General features: G+C 36.9%; 1 protein-coding gene across 1 annotated transcript in view; it reads right to left on the bottom strand.

Moving 5' to 3' along the window:
• Positions 1-23,825, bottom strand: part of SPAG9 (sperm associated antigen 9) — a 177,290-nt gene that overhangs the window by 67,281 nt on the left and 86,184 nt on the right. Inside the window, exons 3-5 of the mRNA XM_007941865.2 lie at positions 15,859-15,929; positions 8,975-9,069; positions 3,994-4,144 (exon numbers count right to left, since the gene is read on the bottom strand). Coding sequence (XP_007940056.1) covers positions 3,994-4,144; positions 8,975-9,069; positions 15,859-15,929 — 317 coding nt within the window. The remainder of the gene's footprint in view (positions 1-3,993; positions 4,145-8,974; positions 9,070-15,858; positions 15,930-23,825) is intronic.

The raw sequence follows: 23,825 nt of genomic DNA, 5'->3' as shown, positions 1-23,825 counted from the left end.
CAGTCTTCTGGTTAGCAGTCAAGTGCCTTAGGCAGTATGCCACCAGAGCTTACGGTTCAGGAGGCTAGACGTCCGAGTTCAGAGTGCCAAGCTCTACGGTTTAGGTGAAGGCCCCTCTACCTTTTGCTCCTGGTCCACTGGAGCTAGAGGCATCTCTTCACTCAGGCAGCTGCTGGCTTCTGAGGCTGACAAACCCAAGGTCAGCAGAAAAAGTGGCACAGTCCCAAAATTACCAAACAATATCACAGGCCACTAGTTCAAGTCAAGACACAGTCCCAAGATCGGCAGGAAACATGGCAGGCTGCTGAATGAAGACTAGGCTATGCAGGGTCCAAGCATGCCAAAAAGCTGCAGACAACTTTCTCAAAACTTCTCCTTATATACTGGAAGGAGACCACATCCCTAAGGCAACTACTCAGCTGCTTCAGTAGATTCCACCATGGAATTGACTACAAATCTCATCATGGGGAATAACTACACCCAGCTGTCCAGCCACTCAAAACCAGGCCCAGCCAAGCTGACACATAACCTTAACTACCACAGCATGTCTTGTCACATATGGAAACCAAGACTAGTGGTACGTGACATGCCTGTGATGCAGTCCACAAGTGAACTCTGAACATCTGACTCTTAGCCCTTTGTAAAGCTAGAGAAAGGTATCTTAACAAGGTGTAAGTGAATAAAAAAGTGTCCTAATTATTAGACTTCACAAACTGTATTTTTGCCATTTTGTAATGTACTACTCCATTCAAGGAAATCCTGATCTGTTGAGCCTTTATCCCATTTAGTGGCTCCATATCCAGATCAAATAGAGGGAGACAGGATTTTGCTTTTAGAAATTCCTGAGGAGTATTTGCCTTAGTATCTCTAGGGAGGACATGAAAAGCTTCAGTGCTTAAGTCCATATCAATAATCCGCTAACTAGTTTTATAACTTTCCAGTAAAGTTCTGTCATACTGTGTCATTAATAAGAGAATTATAACAATCTTCTCTTAAGATTGTACTTTTGAGTAGTAATTAAAATTATTGATGTTTATATATAACAAAACATGGCATGTTTTGTTATGCATATTTTCACCACAATTACAGGAAAAAAATTTATATAAACCAAATATATATACACATATGTATTTGCCAGATGGTAAACATTTTTGGTGTACTAAAAATATCTGTCCTACTTAATTTTTTTGGGGAAAAGGGGCATAGCAAATAGGCAATTGAAGGATGGGTGCTTTGGAAGAACTATTAAACTTATAAAACCAAAAAAAACCTCTTACAGTCAGGCTAAAAAAAGCTAATGTGACCCTAGGAATAAAGAATGAGAGTCTTCTAGTAGCAAAACTGTGGTCTGATACTGAGCAGCTGCATGATTAATTTCAAATAAATTAAGCAACCAGGAAGACAGAAGGCAAAAAAGTGAGGCTAGCCTTACTGCTAAAAATACTTCTTAGTGGTAGAAAAGTCATCGAATTGTTATTGACTGCTTACTTCTTTGAGTACATTTCAAAAGTCAATACCTCAGGCTTCTAGAGCTGAGAGACAGACCATTTATTTTATCCCAAAAGAGCCTCACATCTGAAACCATTCATTCATTCAACAAATATGTTCTGCGTGTCGACTATGTGTTAGGCACCATTCTAGATGCCAGGGATACAAAATCATATAGAACTTACATTCTTAGTGGAAAGAGACAAACAAGGTAAATAAATAAATAAATGACAATATTTTATAAGTATCATAAGAACTATGAATAAGTACTCATGCCATAGTAAGTACTATGCAAAAAAAGAAAGCAGAAAAGGGAGATAAGATACAAGTATTCATTTGTATTAACTGCAAATGACCTATTTATTTTAGGCAAAATTTATGATAGAATAGATGTTGTAAATATAACAAGATTCTTTTATAATCGATATACTCTTTATAAATATTGCATTTTATAGGATATAGAACATAACTAAGTATTTTTATGTTAATATTTTTTTGCCACTCTCAGAATATATTACTGGCTATATTTATCATTTATTTGATAACAAATTCTTGGTTAAGAATATAATCTATAATGAATTAATACTAGCCCTTTAGATAAACACAATGCATTTTTGGATATAATTTTACAGAGTGGTATTAAGGAAGGAACAGTGTTTTTGGGGAAAAAAAAGTAGAGCCCCACTAAATCATGAAGCTTTCAACAGTGAACAATGATGTTCAATTCTAAAAAATATAATTAGGTTGCTCCATACTAAATTCGTATTATGTAATCTAACACAAAGAGAAATCAATTTTGGTCATTAGTACGTGAATCAGGAATTAATGATGTTTGACTTTCTTTTTCCCTATATTCTTGAAACTAAATTTTGAAAACTAATACGCTTCTAGGAAGAACTCATTTCCAGTAATTTTTTAAAAAGACATCAATTTTAAAAACTAAAATTTTACACAAACTACTTAATTTTATGATGTTATCATTGTCTAGAACACTTCAATTTGAGCAAGAAGCTTATAAAATGTAAACTGCTTTGGGGCAAGTAAGCATAACATGATCAAGGCAATGGAAGACACTCCCTAAAGCAAGACTAAAGGGCAACTGCGGTAATTACTATGTTGTTGTTGTTGTTATTGTTGTTATGTGCCCTTGAGTTGGACCCGACTCATAACGACCCCTCCTTGGGTTTTCGAGGCAGTATCACTATGGAAGTAGATTGCCCAACCTTCCTTCTGAGGAGTGGCTGGTAGGTTTGAACCACCAGCCTTCTGGTTAGCAGTCAAATGCCTTAGACACTACACTACCATTCTGCAACAGTAGTATTAACAAACAATAATTTACAAATGGATACATATTTAGACAGGTATGCTAAAGATGTATGGGAGGGTAAAAGGGTGTACAACTCACCTGCAAATATAGGTTTGATTGTGGATATTTCTACACATGTAATTGTAGGTGTTGCATGCATATAGACAACAGAGCAAACAAAGAACAAAGTCATGGAAATTTCATAGATATAACCAAATACCTCACTGGTTGAAGTTTCTAGGCTCAATAGCAAAGGACCATAGACTTGGGGAACATCTACATCAATTGGTACAGTACACTTTGTAAAGACAATAATCTGCATCCTACTTTGGTGAGTAGGGTCTGTGGTCTTAGAAGCTTGTGAACAGCCATCTAAAATACAACTATTACTCTCCATGTACGGAACAAACGAAGAGTGAAGCAAACCAAAGACTCCAGGAAGCAATTAGTCCAAAGGGCTAATGGACCACATGAACCACAGCCTCCACGACCCCCAGACTGAAGAACTAGATGGTGCCTAGCTACCCCTATCAACCACTCTTACTGGAATCACAACAGAGGGTGCTGGACAGAGTGGGAGAAAAATGTAGAACAACAAATCAAGTTCACCAAAAAGACCAGATTTATTGGTCTGACAGAGACTTAAGGAACCTTGAAGACTGGTATTGGGACACCCTTCTGACCCAAAACTGAAGCCATTCCCAGAAACCACCTTTCAGCCAAACAATAGCTAAAAACCAAAACACCAAACTCACTGTCCTCGAATTGATCTGACTCATAGCAACCCCTCCTTGGATTTCTGAGGCAGTATCACTACGGAAGTAGATTGCCCAACCTGCCTTCTGAGGAGTGGCTGGTGGGTTTGAACTGCCAGCCTTCTGGTTAGCAGTCAAATGTGTTAGGCACTATACCACCACAGCTCCTAAATATAAATAGCAAGGGCCATAAAATAAGCAACACATGAGAGGCATGTGTTCCTTACAGCAATCAATTATATGAGATCAAAAGGACACTATTTGCCCAAAAGCAAAGATGAGAAACCCATCTGGAAATGGGGAGAGTGCTGACATACTGAGGGGAATGCAACCAATGTCATGGAACCTCTGAGCTATCGAATGGGAAAACAATTTGCTCCGTAAACTTCCACATAAAGCACAATTTTAAAAAACAAATAAATTGGAAGGCAGGATAAAGCTCACCTTTAGGCTGGTATGAGAACGCGGTTGACTTAACTCCTGAAATTTCCATTGTTCTGATCCAGGGGTCTCACCTCCTTTCTGAGTGTCAGGTGTAAGCAATCCATCTCCAGCAGGTAATGGGAAAATCCCTAATGATATAGGGCGTTCTTTTCTATTTGGAGAGGGAAGAAAAAAATTACTTTTTTTTGTCACGACGGTAAGCCAGGGCTGTCACTGCGTTAGAATCATCACTGTTAAATAACACTGTCTGACCAAAAAGCTCCTTTATCAACAAAAAACACATCCTTTGTTGATACACAGAAGATCCCAAGTCAAAGTCTTTTAGAGAGCAGAAAGGAGCCTACTAACAGGTCATCCTGGGTCATTAACTCACAACTATGGAAACTGGGAAGAAATGAGTTTATACTAAAGGTTTGGGGCCTCGTAAACCCATACTTCTACTAGTAAGAATGTGAGTTAGAGCAGAAACAATGAAGTTATAAAGAAAAGTGGGTAAATATTCAGTTTTGCTAAATAAGCCTTTTATTCTGTAAGCTCATTTTTACACCAAAGAAACTTAAGCCACATTTGAAAAATGTCCTGACAGTAACACAAAGGATGTGCTCTTCAATTCCTAACAACAATCTAAAAGGACTACTGAAACTGTCAGAATGCATTCTTAAAGATCAGGTGAAGCAAAAGGGTTGAGAGACTGCATTTTATTAGAGTTGTATGCAGAAGAAAATAAAACATAAAACAGGACTTCTATCAGAGTTAATTATTCATCACTTCTTCATACTTGGGGTATTTTTTTCTCTATTTAATTTGAAAGGAATAATCAAATACAGGTAGGTAGCACAATAAGAGACTGGATTTTAATAGCAAATCTAAGTTTGTGACTACAAGTTGCCAGAACCACCAAATGACAAAAAAAAAAATTAAAGTAACTAGTCAGCTATTCCGTTTATATCAGTTATTCCCAAATGGTGGTAAGCAACAAAGTTTTCATGAGTCCATGTCAAAAAGAGGCACTATTCATATCCTTATTGGACAATATAGTATGTAATGAACACACATACATTTTCATACAAGGTAGAACCAGTTATTTCTGGAGAATGACTGTACCTTATCTTTATTCTAAACTATATCTTTTCTGCTTCTTTGATCTTAAAACACCAAATCATGACAATAACTGGTAGCTGGATTTTTTCCCTCCCTAATGTCCATACTTGACAAAAAAGTTGGCAACCTGATGTTGATCACCCAATTTTGGTGGAACATATTTTGAAAATTGAAAATTTAAAGGTCTAAGAGCTACTAGACTTGACTTTATTATTATTTTTTTAACCATACCTCATTGATGGAAGCAAAAAGTGGGAATTTAATCACACAATCTTAACTCAAAATGCAAAGAGAACCAGGAAGATAATACAAACTTCTTCATATGAATCCATCACACTGCTAACAGAAACTGAAATACAGGCCAGTCGTTAAAATTATCTTCCTATATGAATGACAACATACTCATTTTCATACATATAAATTACTGGAGAAGTATTAAAACTAGACTGTTGGAGGGAGCAGGTCCTGCTGTGGGTCCTCGTTTTACTCTCCTACTACTATTAACTAACTTTGTAACCAGAATACAAGCAGAATGCATACCTCTTTACACTGCTTTCATCAATCACTAAGAAACTGCTGTGTAGGGAGGGGACTCTTCTTCGAGATTTCTAGCTTTCCATCAAGCAAGGAAGTGCTACTCTAGGCCACAAGGTTTCAACTATGGAAAAATATTCTTACTATACATCCCTCCCTCTTTACTGATAATCACACAAGGGGAGTGAATTGTAACTATGCAATTTAATTAGAATCCTGCTTCACAAAAGAAACCTTGAAAGGTGAGCATTCATCCTGCACTATGTTGTGCATGTTTAGTATTTATCTACATTAAACACTCCAGTAATACAGATGAAAAGAAACCAGACTGTGCTTTTAATGAAAAATATTTAAGCCTCAGGTGTTCTGCTATTAGAAGGCTACTACCACTACCAGAATCCTTATTGTAGTCTTTTTAAAAATGTTTTACTTCTATAGATCCATTTCTAAATTATTCAAATGTTAGCTTACATGTGTAAATAATTTTGAAAGTAACTGTTTGAAATGGCCTTTTGGCTATATTCACCTTTAACACAAGCAATCGCTAGTAAAGCTGGCTTTATAGAAATGGAGGTTTAAAAAAAAAAAAAAGATCACATTTGTTGAGCATCTACCATGTGGACAGCATTAACTGAGCCAGATGACTTACTTACAATATCTCATTTAACCTTTATCTCAACCCCCGGAAATAGGGATTATTTTCCCAGTTGACAGATCAGGAAAAGTGAATTTCAGAGATTTTGGACACTAGTAACTGGCAGAGATGGAATTCAAAGCCCAGTGCACCAACTCAAAGGCCAATGTGCTTTCCTTAGACCATGCCACTACTTCTTCAAAATTTCATTTTAGGATTGAAGATTTTGGTATGTTTACTTAATCAGATCAATCAACTTTTGTGACAAGAAACTTTATGAAATTTAATCATGTTGGTTTATTAATAAAATAGAGTTAAAATAAGTTTTGCTAAAAATAATGGAGTCAAATTAGTTTGTGACTGTGAAGTTATTTACTTTGTAATTTACTATATACCTTACAACTGATGAAATACAAACTCACCATCTCACTTGATTTACAGAGCCAAATACCTTCAGATGAGGACACTCAGGCACACAGAGAGTAGGCAGTTAGACAAAGGTCCCACAGCTTACATGTGGCAAAGCATTTGTACCCAGGCAGTCCAACTCCCAAGCCTGAGCTGGGACCTACAGCATGGCACAGCATAGCACTGCTTGGCACAACCTTCTTACGTGGAACTAAGACCTAAGACAGCCCTTCAGCATTAGTCTTATTTTAATACTCTCTCTATTTTTTAGGTCAGGTGTTTTTAACCATCTAGAAGCTTACATATCATATAAACATACATAACTCTTTTATGTACTATAATATACACAAAAAGACTGGACCCAATTTTTATAAATGAGGGGGAAAAAATAAACCAACAAGCATCTAGTTCTAGACTATAGATTAAGATGATATTTAATTTCTGGGCCTTAGGCTCTTGTACATGAATTGATCTATGTATAAAAAGGAACACATTGAGGACATTTACTGCTTTAATTTTTGCTGATTTACCTAAATCCACTATCAGGATTTGAATGCTTTATTTTTAAATAAAAATTTAATAATAAAATGTACTATGAACCTTCATTTAAAACCTTGCACCACGCAGAAATCTGAACAAATAAGTTATTTGTAGTTTGATTAGTTAAAATAAAGAAATTAAGCCTTAAACCTCCAAACTGTAGAAGACAGCTCTGGCAAGATGCAAGCAGAGAGTAAAGCTACAAAGATTAAAGACTGCCCCCACATTTGTCACCCAAGTCAACAAAGAAAAGAAAGGAAAACATCTGACAAAACAATAGTGAATAGGCTTTGCAACTTTGATGTGTGAAAAATGGGGGGAAAATGCATTCCTTGCTCTAAATAATTTAATTCCTTTCACTTCAAAATATATATTGTTTTAGGAGTAATATACTTAAATTGCCCATTCCCATGAGCTGCTATCAAAAACGGCAAAAATGATGTCTGAACCCCCATTTGTCAAAGGATGATTGGAACAAAATAAACCTGAGGCCTGTGCCTGATCAACTCCAAGTCCCAGCATAAAAGATATTTACCCCTAAATGCTCAGAAGCTAAACACAGAGGCTGTGTAAACTTAGACCGGTGCTGTACTCTTGCTTTCCCCTTTACTTTTTGAATACTATTTAGAACAAGACCACACTGACCTTGTACTTGTGTATAAGTACAAAATGAAAATCCTTTTCTTTGGTCGGTGGTTTCCAAACACAAAGCCGTATCCCTAGGTGATGGCCTATAAATTACTATAAATAAGAATAGAAATCTTAGCTTCAGGCCATTTTCCATTGTTTCAATCTGCAACAGAAATGGTTACAAAGCAGACCATGAAGCTAATAATTTAAGAAAAACCAACTAAGTGAGGGCTTCCAAGACAAACTGGAGTACCTGAGTATCCTTGGCAGATTCTGCGTCAGAGCTGGCACACCGGTAGAAATAGAAAAGTGCACAAGCAGCAAAACAGAGAGAGATACTAAGATAGCAGAATTAATGACCACCGCCCCGCCAACAAAGCCAAACACAAACAGCAGCATGCATCCAGGACTCATGGCGCTGTGCTGGCATGGTGAAACACCCGAGCCAGGAGGCCTACACAGGGGCCAAAGGGGTATCTTTGTAGTGAGGATCTGTCATTCAGCTGCTGCCACAAAAACAATGCCATCAGCAGCAGCTTTCCACTCCATCCTGCAGCAGCTCCGAAGCAATGACGTCACCCCGCTCTCCCCGCCTCTTAACCATAGAGCTGCTGCTCCTAGCATTTATGCAGCAACCCAGAGAGACCGCCAGTCAATTAACTATTTTCCTCTCCTCCAACAGTCCTGGCTCAGCTCACTGGCTACAATGCCTGGAGATCTACATAATTAATTCACACTCCTACATCAAACAGAAGGCTAGCTAACCCTTCCCTTTCAAACGTGCCTCTTTGTAACAAAAAAGACTTCAAATCAATTATATACAGGAGAAAGAAAAAATCTGCAACATTCCCACAAATCAGGAAAATTTAAACAGTGTAATCTCACGTATTAGAAAACAGGCAAATACTTCAATATGCTGAATATGACATGTCTCATAATTTACCTTTTTAATAGTGAAAGCTCTTTCTACTTTTCTATGTTATTCTCTCCTACAGCATTCCAACCACAGTGTAGAGGGCTTTTGAATAAGCCTTACTATTGTTCCAGGATCAAAGACAGACAAAAAAAAAAACAAAAAACAAAAAACATCATTTATTTCACTTCTTCTCAGGCAAAATGTACAACAAAGCTTACCTAATCCTACTATGAGCTGTGGATTCTAGTTGATCACTCCCTGAGAGCTGATGAAGTTTTGTTCTTTCTAAGTGCTCCATATAGTTATGAATCATCTATTTTAAAGAAAGAAAAAATACACAAAATTTAAGACTAGTATCTGGAATGAAAAGTGTTATAACAAGGGAAACATTTCTATACAATTTTCTTAGTTATCACACTACTCAATCCCATGTGAAAGAATATTAAGGAATGGATTTTTTTTATGGCAAAACAACATGCAAATGCTTACATTTAAGGATGCTGATGTCCATAAAAGTAACCAATATCTTGCTTTAGTATATAAAAAAGCCTTTTAGACTATGTGTGATGTCATTAAATGATGTAATCTTGAAGTAAAAGAAATTAGAATATAAACACTGGGGAGGAGGTCATGAGAAATCACTGGTTAAAAATAGATGACATTTGAGAAATCCATTCACTAAAATGGGAAACAACAAAGAAATTAATGGGAAACTTGAGAAGAACCCATATCCTTATGTGGTGATCTTTTCCATTTTACAAAGAATTAACAGAGTAAAGGTCATTTTCACTTTAAGATGATTTAACTTAATACCAAAATGTTTATTTCCTGTACCTGTAGATTTCAGCTGAAAGAATGCTAAAATACTTTTTCCCTTTGTTTAACTGCTAATTCACTGCTTCCCGTATATAATACTATCAGGAAATTAATACAAGTGACAAAAATCAGAACATTTTGATTTTTAATCTTAAAGAATGGTATGATAGAAAAGCTGAATATGGAAGTAAAACATTCAAGAATATATATAAACTGTCAAGAAATTATAAGGTCCTATTCGATTATTGATAATCTATACTTTCACTTTATAAAGAAACCTAAATCTGGAATTCATAACATCAAAAAGCCTTTGCTAGCTACTAATGTAATATAAATAAGAAAAAAGTAAAATTTAAAAATAAGAAGAGTGTGTCGGTATTTCAAAGGAATGTAAATATTAAGAGTAGACAAGAAAAAGCTGATGTCTTTCTTGGAAATATTACTTGAATTCTTAAAACTGTAGCATGTATATCTTTGGAAGTTACTAAACTTATATGAAGATGGTTTTCAATCTCAATGTAACTTTAAAAATTAATCAGACTGCTGCCCAATAATGACTAGTCCAAACAAGAAATGTACAAGGCAAAGAAATTAGAACCACATGGATATGACATGCTAAAATATTTTTTATTATAAATTTACTTGTTTTATTTTAAATATACAGATTTTCTTTTCACCACCATTAAAAAGACAGCTTTACAGAAATACCATTTTAAAATCCTATAGGGTAATTCTACTCTGTGCTGTAGTATCATTAAGAGTTGGAATCAACTCAACAGCAATGGGTTTGGTTTTTGGTTTATGAGGGACAACTTTCCAGAAAAAAATTAAACCGAGACTAATAAAACCTCAGTTGATTCCTTATATGCTGTGCAGTAATCATAGAGAACAGATCAGTTCAAATGGAAGTATCAAGTTTCTTTAAGCATTCAAATGAGGACTACAGAAACCTCCTCTAGATTTTTTTTTTTAAATAGTAATTAACCTAGTTATGGAAAAAGAAACAGAATTACCAAAAAATTCAAAGATAGAATCAGTTCTCCCCCAAACAACTCATTCTGTCTTAAATATTGAACTCTGACATTTAAATAAAAAGAAAAATTAGAGAAGTTTGAATGTTAAACCTTCTCAAATAATCAATTCAAGTTAACTGCAGGTATAGTATTTCAACAATCCATAATGGTCCACAGAATGAAATTGGTTCCAACTCAGCTAAACTAACATTTAATAGGACAGAAGAGCAGAAACAATAAAACAGCAGGTAATATCTACTGAGGACCGACTACATGTCAGCCAGTATAGATACAGCTACTGTTTTATTTAACTCTCAAAACAAGATCACAAATTTACAGGTAAATGGTGGTTTACAAAGGTTAAAGTAACTTGCCCACGTTGACCAGTTAATTAATTATTAACTGTGTTTTAACTGTATCATAGGTAATGGGCTTTAGGGCCAGAACTCAGGCGGTGTGACTCAATCATCTGGGCAGTGACACTTTGTAGGACTGGCGCTCTATCTGCCCTTTAAGTCAATTCTTTAGGCATGCAATGAGCTCATTGTCCTTTCCTCCTCACACCCACACTCTAAAGCATTTCCTGCCATATGAAGTAAAATGATATACACTATATTCTATAAATGCATAGAAAAGTAGAAAAAATACATGGCACATAAAAATTTAAATTTTAACAATAGGAGTTCACAGTATAGCTCTGGTTAAAAAACAAAAAGGTAGTGGAAGGACAGGCTTGGTGCTGCCAGGTGGAAAAAAGCGACCTAAGAGCAAAACCTACTAATGGGTCCTCTAGCCCCATCCTTCTTGGCCTCAGAACTACAATTCTTTTCTCATGGATACACATTAATTCATATACATTCAGGATTCAATTCAGAACAACCAGTTGAAGTCATCAAGAGGATCCTAAGTACAGTGTCTGGAAAGTCTCGCTTTGGGATAGGTCCCAATTCCCTTACCCCAGAGATATTGTCATACCAGAAGGTGACTGTCAGCTTTCACTAAAACTGAAATGCAAGGTAGTAGTGGTTCTGGAGACAAGCAGCAAGGGTCCTTTTAATCACGTTGGCCTTGAATCTTTCCACATGTAGCCCAAGAATCACATTGCTATATCCACAAAGCCATCATTCTTAAAGCTGTTGAGATGCCATAAAGCAAAGAGGCATTTAACACTGAGAATCCAAAAATGTCACAGTCCAGGGTATGGAATTAGACAGATCTGCTTCAAAACCAGTCATTAACTAACATGAGATTTGGGGTAAATCACTTCACATTCTCTTTTGATATTTCAATCTATAAAATAGGGAACACAGGGTCTGTTGAGAGGAATAAATGTGAATGCATGTAAGCACTCCCTGGTGTGAGACCTTCCCAAGGTTGCAGGGGTTCACTTTTTTGGGGATTAGCATAAGAGGATGTATACATGGGGCCTGAATACTTCACAATTACTTGACATTTATATCTCCCCTACTGCATTCTTTAAGAGCAAGGTTTAAAGCACCTTTAGTAACGTGTACAAAATTGTGGATTTGATTAGAGAAGAGTTATTCGCATTATGAAGAGTCATAAGAGGTTTCCCTTAGGGACAATGTGTTGATAGAAGTTCTATTTAAACCTTCCTGTGCCTGTAAAAGATGTTACCTTTTTTGGAAGTAATAATAAAAAGGTTAAGGTTAAATCCTTTTGACTTCCTTTCCCTGAAGATTTCCAGAGTTTGCCTTTAAAGGGCACCTAGTTTTTTAGCATTAGATAGATATTTATAATTGCTAACTGAAGGGCATTTCCAGTACAGCTGTATAAACACAGACAAATACAGGCTACAGGAAAATAGACCCATATTTCAAAACAATCGTATCTCTATGTTACATAAACTTTCCTTGAAGCAAAGTAAAATAAAGGGAGCCTATCAGCAGCGTAGCATCTAAGGCATTTGACTGCTAACCCTTAGAAGGGGGGGCGGTTCAAACCCACCAGCCACTCTTCAGAAGGAAGACTGGGCAATCTACTTCCATAGTGATACCGCCTCGGAAACCCAAGAAACGGTCACTGAGTTGGATCTGACTCAAAGACAGCAAGTGAGTTATTAGGGCTGAAGGAGCCTTGGTGATGTAGTAGGTAAGCTCTCTGGTGCAAAGTGAAAGGTCAGTGGTTTGAACCCACCAGCCATTTCACGGGAGAAAGATGAGGCAGTCTGCTTCACTAAGATTTATAGCCTTGGAAACCATATGGGGCAGTTCTACTCTGTCCTACAGGTTGCTATGAGTCTCAATTGACTTGACGGCAGTGGGTTTCTTGTTTGTTTTTGTTTTTGTTTTAGTAAGAGAAGAGGACAGAAGTGACTTGTGGTGAAGGAAGGGGATCCTGCCTATGTGAAATCTGCCCTGGTTGCTGGATATGCCCAGCTCTCTGATTGGGCATTTTAGATTATTCTGAATTTTTTTTTTTCCCCTTCCTGGATTGTCCTTCTCTGAAGGAATAGAAATACACAGGAAAATCATTATGTTTTCATTTGATAGTAAGAAATCTGTTTTCCTATAGAAACACATTTTCACTTTCATTTAAAAAATGAAAAAAATATATGAAATTTCACTTTATAGTCAATTTTTCAAGAATGCACATATACATAGTTCAATTTAATGTATTATAGTTTTACAATCCTCAATTAATGTGCAACTAGGACTTTATTGAGGAAAAAAAAGCATTATTCATGATTTATCACTTATTTATAACATATAAACATACTCCTCCTAACATATTTATAATTACAGTCTTGACAGCACTACAAAGCACACACACTATATAGGGCATTATTCAGGCACTGAAATGAATGATGTAAAAGTAGCCAACTACAGACCTTTTACAATTGTTTTTTAATAGACTTAAAAACCTCACTGCCATCAAGTCCATTCCGACTCATAGTGACCCTACAGGACAGAGTAGAAGTCCCCACAGGGTTTCCAAGGTTGTCAATCTTTATGGAAGCAGACTGCCTCATCTTTTTCTTGTGGAGCTATGGGTGAGTTTGAACCACAGACCTTTTTGTTAGCAGTCGAATGCTTTAACCACTGCACCACCAGAACTCCTTAACAACTCTAATACCCACTAAATATCATCTGATTAAAATGTGGGTCTTTTTGTCTTTTTCCAAAGAAGTAGAAGAGGAAGGGCTACTTCCCAAAGTATGCCAAATCCAGACAAAGTATAATAAAAAAAATTAAACTTCAGACCAATATCTCATAAATATAGCTGTAAAAATCCTTGACAGAGTATCAGTAAATTGAATCAAGCAACATATTTTAAAAATTATACACTGTGACCAAGTGGGGTTTATTCCAAGGATATGAGGCTGATTCTGTATCTAAAAATCAATCAATGTAATATATCATATTGAGACGCTAAAGGAGAAAAGCAACATGATTTGATGCAGAAAAAACATTTGGCAACATTCAACACCCATTCATGATAAAAACTCAGAAAAGTAGGAATACAGGGAAACTTCCTCAACTTGCTAAAGAACATGTACAAAAAATCCTACAATGAATCCTATTTAACGATGAAAGACTGAATCTTTTCCCCCAGGTCAAGAATAAGGTAAGCATGTCCACTGTCACCATTCCTACTCAACATTCTTGATTATATTCATGTCCATATTGATTACATTCATGTCCATATCCTGGTTGTGAAATTGTACTATAGTTCCGAATGATATTACCTTTAGGAAAACAGGGTCTCTCTGGATTATTTATTTATTTATTTATTTTTAAATATTATATTTTAGGTGGAAGTTTACAGCAAATTAGGTTCTCCTACAAATTGTGCTGAGACTTTGGTTACAATTTTTACAATGTGTCAGCACTCTCAGTTTTTTCCTTCTGCTTGTTCTGTTTCCATTGATCTAGCTTCCCTGCCCCTCCTTGCCTCCTCATCTTTGCTTTCGGGTAACTGTTGACCTTTTGGTCTCATACACTTGATTGCTTAAGGGAGCACATTACTCACACAGGTGGTACTGTTTATTTTATGAGTCAATCCATTACTTGGCTAAAAGGTGACCTCCAGGAGTAGCTTCAGTTCCAAGTTCATATGTTATCTGAAAAAGCTGCTGTGTAAGCTGCTTCTGTCTTTCCACGGCTCTATGGTTTTAGGTCCTTTGTGGCCCTTTTCCCTTTGCCAATGGATATCAGTTCTGTGACATTTCATGCTTCATGTATGGCTATTGAAGCTAGGATAGAAATATTCAAATCTCCTATGTTAGGGCTAAGAGTCAGGAATAAATTCTAATACATCCCACCCTCCAAAAAAGAATAAGCAATGAGACTGAGTGGGGAGGGGGTTTTAATCTTCCTTAACAGCAATAACATACGTCCTATCAAAGGCAGGATAAGAGCTCACACAATCACCCAAACCACAATAAAATGTTCAAAAAAAAAAAAAGATCCCACAAATTGTTGTTGTTACGTGCCATCAACAGTGAAAGAAAAATCGCAAATTAAAGACTGGAATCATCTATAATATCAGAAAGCCAGGACTAGAGAAGAAAGAGGGATGATTTATCTTTCTATGTAATAAACATCACATGAGTCTATAAAAATTCTATTTACTTGGGTATGTAAACCCCAGACTAATCACAATATACAAAAACAATTGTCCCATTAGGGAGATAGAAACATATACAATAGAAGAAAGGCTGACAATCATAAAAAGAGGGTTAAAAAATCCTCAAGACCATTTTCTGACAAAGATTTGCTTTGGAGGGATTATGTGCTAGAATTGTTCATGTCAAATACTGAAACATTACTAAGAAAACCTGTTTTAGAGTCTTTCTGATTTAACATACTATAATTTACATGTTTATGTTACTTAAGAAGTTACTGCAAATAGGTCCTTTATACTGGATTACCAATGTAGAGGCCCTTACCTAATCTGTCATTTCACAGTCACAATGATGACAAAATAAATTAAGTCAATGCTTTCTTCTTAGTGTCATGTATACTTTTCACTAAAATTTCACTTCAAATAAACAAATTCTTTTGTAGCACACTAATTTACCACATACAAAGTTAATTCCAGATAAAAAAAATGATAAAAGTCAACATTCAGTAACTAGGTAAATGTCACATGACATTTAATGTTTTGGGAAGTAATCCCCAAGAATTACTCTAGTTGATTTTGAAAGAAAATTGAAGATATTCTTTCTTTCTTTTTTTTTAAAGACATACTTTCTAAGGTTAATATCCTTGTCTCAATATTTGCACGGTAAGAACAATCAGGAAACCCACCTCAGTGTGTCTCTGATGTAATGCATTATATTCCTTCTTCAGTTCTGCTTCTCTTTCTTCAAGTCTGCTAACTGAAATTAAGATAGATACATAGATTTAATCAAAACAAAACAAGAAATTTACTTAAAAGTGTTCATCTTGAAACTTGAAATGGACTACCCCTAATCCTTAGCAACTTTAGGACTCAGTGTTCCACGTGAAATTCTTCACAAAGTGAGTGACATCATTTCATCATCCTTAATAAGTAAAACTTTCATAATTGATTTCTAACATTATTAAAGGTCTTTTCACTACCGGGCAGTATGTGAAAGTATCATGTTTTTATCAGTGCTTTTCCCACTCAAGTCTTCTCAACTGCAGGGACTCATCTTCATTTAAGGAGCTCTGGTGGTATAGTGCCTAAGGCATTTGACTTCTAACCCGAAGGTTGGAGGTTCAAAATCTACCAGCCAGTCCACAGACGGAAGACTGGGTAATCTACTTCCGTAAAGATTTACCGCCTCGGAAACCTGAAGGAGGTGGCTATGAGTTGGACTCTGACTTGAAGGCCGTAAGATGGGTTTTGGTTTTCATCTTCATTTATTTAGCTCCCTCTGCTGGTGGATTCTGTGAGTGACACTGATTTCAGTTATTTCTCACTGAGTGCAACATTATGATATCAAAAAGATAAAAGTTTTAGATCCTGAGACACAGAAGGTCAGGAAAGGATTTCATAAAAGAGAATAATTAATACCAAAGAGGCATGATTTAGAGAAAAAGAGTCATAGAAGGACCACAAAGAAACTGCAATACTAAAGACAGATGATAGTAAGGGTGGTCCAGGCACTGTTAACCACAGGGAAAGGAACACAAAACCATGCTGGTTGTGCAGGAGAAGGGAGATGGCCAGCCTGGAAGCACCCCTACTGGCTAAGGAGCAGTGTGGGAGCCAGTCTGGTGGGTAGAATTAAAGCTGGCATGAGAGGAGTTTGTCAAGATATTCATTTAAGTCTGATTAAATGCCTTAGATGAGTTGAAAATGTCCTCTTGGTATAAGGGTCAGCTAGCTACAAGGCTATTTGTAAGCTACAGTGTGTGGCTTATGATCTTGAATATATCCCTCCAGAATTTAGAGACCATCTAAAGAATAGATTTGATGTACGGAACACCAATGACCGAAAACCAGAAGAATTGTGGGATGACACCAAGAACATCACCCATGAAGAAAGTAAGAGGTCATTAAAAAGACGAGAAAAGAAGACCAAAATGGAAGTCAGAAGAGACTCTGAAACTTGCCCTTGAATGGAGAGTAGCTAAAGCAAATGAAAGAAATGACAAGATAAAAGAGGTGAACAGAAGATTTCAAAGAGCAGCTCAAGCAGACAAAGCCAATTATTACAATGAAATGTGCAAAGACCTAGAGTTAGAAAAACAAAACAGAAGAACATGCTTGGCATTTTTCAAGCTGAAACAACTGAGGAAAATATTCAAGCCTCGAGTTGTAATACTGAAGATTCTATGGGCAAAATATTGAATGATGCAGGAAGCATCAAAAAAAGATGAAAGGAATACACAGAGTCACTGTACCAAAAAGAACTGGTAGATCTTCATCCATTTCAGGAGGTGGCATATGATCAAGAACCAATGGTATTATGATAGAGCCTGGTGGAACCACTGAGACTATGCCCCTAGATGCCCTTCAGGTCTGGAATTAGACCCACACCTGTGGCTTTCAGCTAAGCAAAAGACAGGCATATGAGTTGAACATTTACCTGAGGTAGATACACTCCTTGGAGAGAACAATCATGGGAGAAAGAAGGGCTCAGGGGGCAGGGGTGCATGGAGGGATGGACACAGGGAAGAGTTGACTATCGAGAAGAAGTGGGAGGGGAGCTGTTGCATCGTGATGAATTGTGGTCAATGTCATGAGACAAAGTGTATATGAACTGCTGTATGGAAAGTGAATTTGTTCTGTAAATTTTCACCCAAATCACAATTAAAAAAAAAAAAAAAGAAGAAGACAACAGAAAAGAAAGAAAAAAAGAACCAATGGTATTGAAGGAAGAAGTCGAAGCTGCACTGAAGGAATTGGTGAAGAACAAGGCTCCAGGAACTGATGGAATACCCATTGAGATGTTTCAACAAATGGATAGTGCCCTGCTGGAGGCACTCACTTGGTTATGTCAAGAGACTTGGAAGACAGCTACCTGGCCAACTGACTAGAAGAGATCTGTATTTGTACCCATTCCAAAGAAAGGTGATCCCACGGAATGTGGAAATTATCGAACAATATCATTAATATCACATGCAAGTAAAATCTTACTGAAGATAATTCAAAAATGGTTGCAGCAGTATATTGACAGAAAACTTCCAGAGGTTCAGGCTGGATTCAGAAGAGGATGTGGAACGAGGGATATCAATGCTGATGTCAGATGGATCTTGGCTCAAAGCAAAGAATTCCAGAAAGAAGTTCACTTGTGTTTTATTGACTATGCAAAAGCATTCAACAAATTATGGATAAAATTGAGAAGAATGGGAATTCCAGAACACTTAATTGTACTCATGAGGAACCTGTACATAAACCAGGAGGCTGTCATTTGAACAGAACAAGGGGACAATTCATGGTTTAAAATCAAGAAGGGAATGTGTCAGGGTTGTATCCTTTCACCATACTTACTCAATCTGTATGCTGAGCAAATAATCCAAGAAGCTGGACTATATGAAGAAGAATGCGGCATCAAGATTGGAGGAAGAATCATTAACAACCTGTGATATGCTGACGACACAACTTTGCTTGCTGAGAGTGAGGATGACTTCAAGTACTTACTGATGAAGACTGAAGAATACAGTCTGCTGTATGGATTACATTTCAATATAAAGAAAACAAAAATTCTCACAACTGGACCTATAAGCACCATCATGTTAAATAGAGAAAAGATTGAAGTTGTCAAAGAGTTCACATTGCTTGGTTCTACAATCAATGTCAATGGAAGCAGCAGTCAGGACATCAGACAATGTATAGCACTGGACAAGTCGGCTGCAAAGGACCTCTTTCAAGTACTGAGAAGCAAAGTTGTTTCCTCAAGGACTAAGGTGCGCCTGACATAAGCCATGATATTTTCAATCGTGGCATAGTGCCAAAGGCATGTGACTGCCAATCAGAGGCTGGCAGTTCAAAACCATTAGCCACACCTCGGAAGGAAGGCTGAGCAATCTACTTCCGTAGTGATACTGCCTCAGAAACCCAAGGAGGGGTCGCCATGAGTTGGATCCGACTTGATGGCAGTGGGTTCATTTGCCTGTAAGAACTGGACAATGAATAGGAAGAATGAAGAAGAATCGATGCTTTTGAGTCATGGTGCTGGCAAAGAATGCTGAAACTACCATGGACTAAAAGAACTAACAAATTTGTCCTGGAGGAAGTGCACCTGAAATGCTCCTTGGAAGCGAGAATGGCCAGACTTCGTCTCACCTACTTTGGTCATGTTGTCAGAAGGGACCATTCCCTGGAGAAGGATGTCATGCTTGGAAAGGTGGTGGGTCGACAAAGAGGGGAAGGCCCTCCACCAGATGGACTGACAGTGGCTGCAGCGATGGGCTCAAGTATAGCAGGCATCGTGGAGCTGGCACTGGACCGGACAGTGTTTTATTCTGCTGTGCACAGAGTCACTATGAGTCGGAGACGACTCGACGGCACCTAACAACAACAACAACAAGTGTGTGGGTGCTACAGATAACTGTAAATAAATACCTACTGAGAACTTTAATAGCCCACACATAAAAGTTTTATGTGCCAAACATTAACATGCCAGACACCAAATGAAACAAACTTTGCGGTATGGTAAATTCATCTTTACTTTGTGCAGCTTTACCTGCCAACTTCATATGATTATCTTGAAAATACATCATTAGTTAGAAAAACTGTAACTCTGACTTTTTACTTTGATTTGTTTCTAATTCAAGCCTACATGGTGATTCATTGAATTTGCTCCAATGAGTAAACCCAGACTACAATACCCATGGAGCACACTTTATCATGCCAAGGAAGGGTCAAGCACATTACTGCTTGTCTTATCCTGTGGCTGCAGAGCAATAAGCAAACTCTATAATGTAGATATGTTGTGATAACACAATAAATGGTGAAACCATAATATTTGGTATTGCAATTATGACTTACTAAATTCAAAAACCAGAAATCCAAGCACGTTGTATTTAGTAACAATTTCAAAGTAAACATTTTCTACTACTTTTTTTTCAATTAAGCTGATCCAAAAGCATAAATCCTGAGGCTACTGGATGAACCATATCTATCTGCAATTACTCATTTGTGTGAATCTAGGTTTTCTTGATAATATGCAACCAAAACAAAAAATTGGATACCAAAGCATAACCCTCAATTTCAAACAAGTGTTCAATAGTACAGCTGCATTATTCTCACCAGCTGGCTTGATATGAATTCATGGCAGTGGGGGTGGTGGAGGGCTGGGGGATCACCATTACTACTATTAATAGCACCTGACATATAGTGCTTACCTTGTACCATGCACTATTCCAAGCACTTTATATAAACTTAATTGCACCTGACAGTAGTAACCTTATGATGTATTATTACATTCACTTTACAGATGAGGAAACTAAGGCAAATAGGGGTTAAGTAACTTGTCCGTAGCTAAAATGGCAAAACAAGGATTCCTAATGGAGGAATCTGGGTCCACAATCTGTTCTTAATTGCCATGCTATAGTGTCTGAATAGGGAGCTCTGGTGGTCTAGTGCCTAAGGCATGTGACTGCTAACCAGAACGCTGGCGGTTCAAACCCACCAGCCACTCCTTGGAAGGAAGGTTGGGCAATCTACTTCCATAATGGTACTGCCTCGGAAACCCAAAGAGGGGTCGCTATGAGTCGGATCTGACTCAACAAGTGTTATTTATTTATTTATTTTTTAGTGTCTCTCAAGAAATACTCCATTTTAAAAAAAAAGAAAAGAAATACTCCTTTTAATCTGTTTTAAATACTGGAGTCTAAGATTTCATTGTGAGTAAAACAAAGTATAGGAGGAAATTCTTTTTGCTCCAAACAAACAAAAACCACCTGTGTTCTTATGAAAATAACTTAGATACAGCTAATGTGATAAAAAGGCATCAAATTACTAAATTGGTATAGTTAATTTGAAAACTGTTTGACAAGATTTAATAAAATTGAGTATTTGTCAATCCTATGAGAAAATCATTTCACTCAGGAAATTCATATATGTGTATGTCCACCAAAAGGCATTTAAAATAATGTTCAAAGCAGCACCATTAGTCATAATACAAACCTGCAAACAAACCAAATATCCATTAGCAATAGAATGGATAAATTGTAGTATATTCATGTAATGGAATAGTATACAACAGGGAGAATGAACAAATTACTGCCATACACAACATCATGGATAAATCTCACAAACATGATGTTGAGGGAAAGAAGCAAACACAAAAGAGCATATGTATGATTCCAGATATATAAAGTTCACAGATATACAAACCAACTCTATACTGTTAGAAGTCTGGACAGTGGAGATCTCTGGGGAAGAGTTAGTGACGCAATGAATTAACTGTGCAGCCCCATCCTACTCCAAACACACTGCACCCGTTCACATAGCCACTTTCCTTGGGTTGAACACTCATTGTTCTTCATACTCTCTAACAACTGTTAGGAGCTCAATACACAGCACAGGTTTTTAAACAGATTATTCAGAATAATTATAAGCCAGTTGTGCTGTTGTGACATCAGAATTCATAACAGAGATGAACAAAAATAAGTGACTAAACTGCAGATTATAAAAAGAAAGAAATTTTAAAAGATGAACATCATGGGAGGATAAACGGAAATTATGCTTTTGAAGGTCATGCTGGTAATATCTATTAAAATAAACAATGTTTAAATCTTTTGGCCCAATATTATTATTCTTGTTATATATCCTACAGGAATACTTGCACTGATGCCCAAAAAGTGAAAAAAAAGATGAATGTTCTGTGCAACACACTTTACAATAATTGGGATCTTCCCCAAATTTGTCATTAGGGGTTGTTTAAGTAAACTATGGAGAGTCATATTATGGAAAAAATGTAGTGGCTTTGTTACTTCCTAGTTGTGTGACCTTGAGTAAATTAACCCCTCTGGGCTTTAGTTTCCTAATTTATAAATAAGGAATAATAATATCTCAGAGTTGATATTAGGATTAAGTGAGTTAATGGTTTGTAAAAGGCTTAAAACAGTGCCTGGTACACATGATCACTGCCACGCAAATGGTTTTAAAATGCAAAAAAAAAAAACGCAACCACTGCTGTGGAGTCGGATCCAACTCATAGTGACCTCTCCTTAGGTTTTCAAGGCAGTATTACTACGGAAGTAGATTGCCCAATCTTCCTTCCAAAGAGTGGCTGGTGGGTTTGAACCACTGGCCTACTAGTTAGCAGTCAAATGCCTTAGGCACTATGCCACCAGAGCTCCTGTTTTTTTTAAAAAATACAGTAATAATGGCATCTGTTAAATGGAATGCACTGTATCTATAGCATCTGACATGATACCTAGGACTGAATGGAGGAATACGGAATATGTATTGCTATATGGGAAAATAAAAACTGCAATATAATTCCTTTAAGATGTCTACTAGCTTAAATTGAGCTTGTGATTGTCTCTCCCAAACCTGCCGTGTCCCAGTCTTCTCAGACCAAAAATCTTGCAACACAGTCATCCTTTCGGTCTGTTCTTTCCCTCTCATTGCACATCTAATCAGCAAATTCTGTCTGTTCTACCTTCAAAATAAGTCTAGAATCTGACTATTCTTCACCAACTCCATCACTCCCATCTTGGCCTAAGACATCATCTCTTCTTTGGATTATTAAAATACTTTTTTAAAATAATGTCTATGCTCTGGTCTTTGCTCCCTTACATTCTCAGTATAGCATCTTGGGTAGAGTCAGAACATGTCCTACCTCTGCTCAAAATCCCTCAGTGGCTTCCTGTTTTGTTTATACACACACAGTGCTTACAATAGTCAACAACACCCTCCAGGATTTGCCATGCCATGCCACACCACCCTTCACCCCTATGCACTCCCATTAAGTCAACCATGGAGAGAAGCTCTTTTACAAGGTCTTTTAAAACAGGTCCTACGGCTGATTTTATGCTGGCTTGCTAATCAATGTTGGTTCACATAGCTTTGTTGTAATTCACCATGCAATAACAAGATTGTGGGAAAGGAGACTCAAAGCTTTTTAATCGCCAGAGATTTCCAATATTTACTCAAATAAACACAAGCCTTGTTCAATAGCCAAATTAGCTTAAGTTCATCTACAACAATTCCTTCAAATTCTATTAATCACTTGTCCCCCCTTAACATTTCTGACTATCCCAATCTATAGTTCCTTAAGCTTCCATTCACAGCTAGCTAACTCATTAGACTTATACTTGCTTCTTAATTTACTTCCATTTGGTATTGTATTCTTACTTTTGCCTCAGAAATAACTGTTGATAAACTATCAACCCAGTCTCTAATCATCTCTTTTAAAACATACATATTAATCTCATAAATCACCAGTATCTTTATTATTTCTTGGCAAGCACACATCACACTAAAAAGGGCATTTTCCACATGGAAACTACTCATGTTTACACATGAATTACCCCTAACCCCATATGTAATTTTCATAGGAACTTAAGTCTTAAAGGAGGAATCTTGGTGGCACAGTGGTTAAATGCCCGACTGCTAACCTAATGGTGGGCCGTTTGAAGCCACCAGCTGCTCTGCAGGACAAATATGGGGCAGCCTGCTTCCCCAAAGATTACAGTCTTGGAAACCCTATGGGGGAGTTCTACTCTGTTCTCTAGGGTCACTATGAGTTGGAACTGACTCAATGGCAATGGGTTTTGTTTTTGTAAAGTCTCGAAGTTCAAGACTTAAATACTCATCATTTCTTAAAAACACAAAAGTTAATTTTCTT

This window comes from Orycteropus afer, unplaced genomic scaffold, assembly GCF_000298275.1.
Source record: "Orycteropus afer afer isolate SDZICR_OR568_19922 unplaced genomic scaffold, OryAfe1.0 scaffold00085, whole genome shotgun sequence".
NCBI classification, from domain to species: Eukaryota; Metazoa; Chordata; class Mammalia; order Tubulidentata; family Orycteropodidae; genus Orycteropus; species Orycteropus afer.
Note: the sequence above shows the minus strand (reverse complement) of the source record. Positions and strands in the feature narration are given on the sequence as shown.